This window comes from Amblyraja radiata, chromosome 2 (assembly GCF_010909765.2).
Source record: "Amblyraja radiata isolate CabotCenter1 chromosome 2, sAmbRad1.1.pri, whole genome shotgun sequence".
NCBI classification, from domain to species: domain Eukaryota; kingdom Metazoa; phylum Chordata; class Chondrichthyes; order Rajiformes; family Rajidae; genus Amblyraja; species Amblyraja radiata.
The window spans coordinates 129621289-129624543 of NC_045957.1; the positions used below are offsets into that span (position 1 = coordinate 129621289).

The window sequence follows — 3255 nt, forward strand, 5'->3', positions numbered from 1 at the left end:
TGTGCATCTCCCCACCCCCTCTATCCCTCCTCCCCCTCTGTGCATCTCCCCACCCCCTCTATCCACCCCCTATCTATCTAACCCCCCCTGTGCATCTCCCCACCCCCTCTATCCATTTCCCCACCCCCTCTATCCCCTCCCCCTCCCTCCCCATCCTCTCTCCCCAGCCGCAGACGGTACAGGAGCTGCCCATTGGCTGTGGCGGGGGCCGGCGGCACGCGCCGCTCTGTGTTGTATAAGAAGCCTCGCGTGTCGCCCCTGCGGGTCACTCACTCACTCACTCACTCACTCACTCACTCACTCACTCACTCACTCACTCACTTACAACTCTACCCCACTCACACTCTACCCCAGTGACACTGTCCCCCAGTCACTCACACTCCACCCACACTGTCCCCCAGTCACAGTCCCCCAGTGACTACCCCAGCCAGTCACACTGCCCCCCAGTCTCACCCCAGTCTCTCCCCCAGTCACTCCCTCTCCCCCACCCAGTGACACCCTCTCCCAGTCTCTCCCAGTCACCCACACTCTCCCCCAGTCAGTCACACTGTCCCCCAGTCACTCACTCTCCCCCACCCAGTGACACCCTCTCCCAGTCTCTCCCAGTCACTCACACTCTCCCCCAGTCAGTCACACTGCCCCCCAGTCACTCCCTCTCCCCCTCCCCCGGCTCCCGTTCCCGGGCAACACCATGGATACCGTGCTGGAGCAGCTCGCCGGCCTCGACACCTTCTCCAGCGCCGCAGCCGCCGCCTACTTGGACGATGAAGACCTGTTCACAGCCCAGTCGCCCAGGCATCACCTGGACGCAGACGAGTTCCTGGAGAACGACGTGGACTTTCTGAGCAGCGACATGAACGAATACTACAAGGAGCACAGGCTGGCGCGGGATGGGGAGCACTGCGACTCGGGCATCCTGTCTTTCACCTCGTCCTCCTCGCCCTTTTCCTTTGACTGCCCCGACAGCGCTTCCGAGGTTTCCCCGCAGTTTAATGCAACCGACGGCGCTGCAAAGAGACGCAGAAGGATCCGCTCAGAAGTTGAAATGCAGCACCTCAGGCAGGCTGCAAATGTCCGGGAGCGCAGACGCATGCAGTCCATCAACGATGCGTTTGAGGGTCTCCGGACTCACATACCAACGCTACCTTATGAAAAACGACTTTCAAAAGTTGATACCCTCCGACTGGCAATCGGTTACATCAACTTCTTGACCGAACTTGTTCAATCTGACATGCCTTTAGGAAATTCAAACAACGACCCTACAGTCCAACCTAAAAAAGTCATAATCTGCCATAGAGTTGCAAGTAAGTACAGTGGCATTTTAATTCTGCACCATGTTTCTATATTGGTTGTAGATCATCAGATTCTTCAATGGAACATCAATTTTATAAATGCGGATGTTATGCATTAACACTTGATTCCTCTGACTTTATATATTTTTTTAAAACAAAAATGAAAATATGTCTCCAAACTACTTCTTCAGACAGTTAGTTATTTTGCAAAAAGTATTGACGCTTATTTTGCTTTTTTCCTGCTAGGATCGCCATCTCCCAATGACCCAGACTACGGTCTGCCTCCTCTGGCAGGGCACTCTTTGTCGTGGACTGACGAGAATCAGCTTAAAGAACAAAATATCATCAGGACGGCGAAGGTTTGGACTCCAGAAGATCCCAGAAAATCTAACAACAAATCTTTTGTGAATAATATTGAGAACGAACCACCTTTTGACTTTGCCTCGTAAAAGTGCAATAAGTTTGTAATTCGCTGCAGGAACATTAATGATCAATCCTCTATATTTAATGAAAATTAATATATTATTACGTAATTGTTGATATTAGATGAAGAATATTTTAATATGTGAACCAACGAACCATTAATTTATATATTTATTATTTTGAATAGTTCTGTATAAAATACACTGCTGGAATGGCTAATTTATCAAATCAAGTGCTAATCAACTTCCTAATGTTTACATTTCCAGTAAGGTGCATAATTGTCTTGGGTTTTCTCGTAAATATTTTCTACGCATGATAATTAATTTATTGTAATATATATCTTCTATTTCTCTACGGTGCAAAATAAATCCCTAAATAAAATAAAAAACATTTCTTGATTCAGGAGGTTTGGAAACTTGTTCAAATCACGGTGAGGTCAAATATACACTTGTTGCAGTTTCAAGACACTATCATTAGGCTGCCAAAAAGAAGGGTTACTGCTGAATAATTCAAGCAGTATTGCAATCTCTGTGATTGCAATAACTTTAGTTGCATATTTATAGCAATTTATAGATTGTTCGTGATCTGAACGCACACTAACAATCAAACCACTGATGGAAAATTCAGAGAGAAGAAGGGTTGAAACGTTGTCTATTCATTCCATCCATAGATGCTGCCTGACCCGCTGAGTTCCATCATCTGCAGTTTCTTGTTCTCCAAAGGAAATCTGGAGCTTAATATATATATATTAATATGGCCAATATATCTCAGTGGCCCAATCTATCACTTCTGAGAAATTACATAGATATTTTACATTGCCATCTTTTTAAATACAAATACTATATACAATTTTTTGCCTTCTGCAACATATCACGAAATATGAAAAACCTATTACTGAATTCATATATGACTTCAGCGTAGCAATTTGGAATAAAGTCTTGATGTCAGACTATTTTGTTGGAATGAGAGTTGTTAAATCAGGCTAGTATATATGAACGATTGTCATTCCAAAGGGAATAACAAAATCAAAATGCAATGGTGCATATCATTGTTCGAGTCATACACATATTGTAATATTTGAGAGAAAATATGTTTGTTTTGAAACCCAGGGAGTGAAATGATTATGATCTTGGTTCAGAAAAATCACCCATGTCCCGTTCAAAGCTTTATTTTTATGTTCTCCGTGCATTTTCTACTGGTTGAATGACAATAACTCCTGCAGGTTTAACTGAACGTAAATCATTTTGTAGGCACTTTACAAACAGATTCATCGTGCAATGAAGAGAGCATGGCGACTTTTTTTGTGTCCGCATTCCACTATGCTGTAGGACCAGTTAGTCATTTTGTTTAATGTGAAGGCGAATAAAGTCCTAAGAGAACCACGACAAAACCTCGTTCCCATTTACTTGCAATCTTGCTTGGTGCTTGCTATACTCTGCAGGTGTTTCAGAAGGAAAATTTCCCGCGGCACTCAGCCTGTGTCCCAGCTTCTCCTACGGCTCTGACGTCAGAACAGCAGCAGCTCAGGGGTTAAAGTGAT

General features: G+C 44.7%; 1 protein-coding gene across 1 annotated transcript; it reads left to right on the top strand.

The window, feature by feature from the left end:
• Window positions 1-613: 613 nt before the first annotated feature.
• On the top strand, window positions 614-2021 carry ptf1a (pancreas associated transcription factor 1a). Its single transcript, XM_033038990.1, has 2 exons — window positions 614-1304; window positions 1539-2021. The coding sequence occupies exons 1-2, from the start codon at window positions 692-694 to the stop codon at window positions 1739-1741; spliced, it is 816 nt and encodes a 271-aa protein (XP_032894881.1). The 5' UTR covers window positions 614-691; the 3' UTR covers window positions 1742-2021.
• Window positions 2022-3255: the final 1234 nt, after the last annotated feature.

Coding starts and splice junctions, on each gene's coding strand:
- ptf1a (XM_033038990.1), top strand. CDS start 692: ATGGATACCGTGCTGGAGCAGCTCGCCGGCCTCGACACCTTCTCCAGC. Junction 1,305..1,538: donor AATCTGCCATAGAGTTGCAA/GTAAGTACAGTG, acceptor TTTTCCTGCTAG/GATCGCCATCTCCCAATGAC.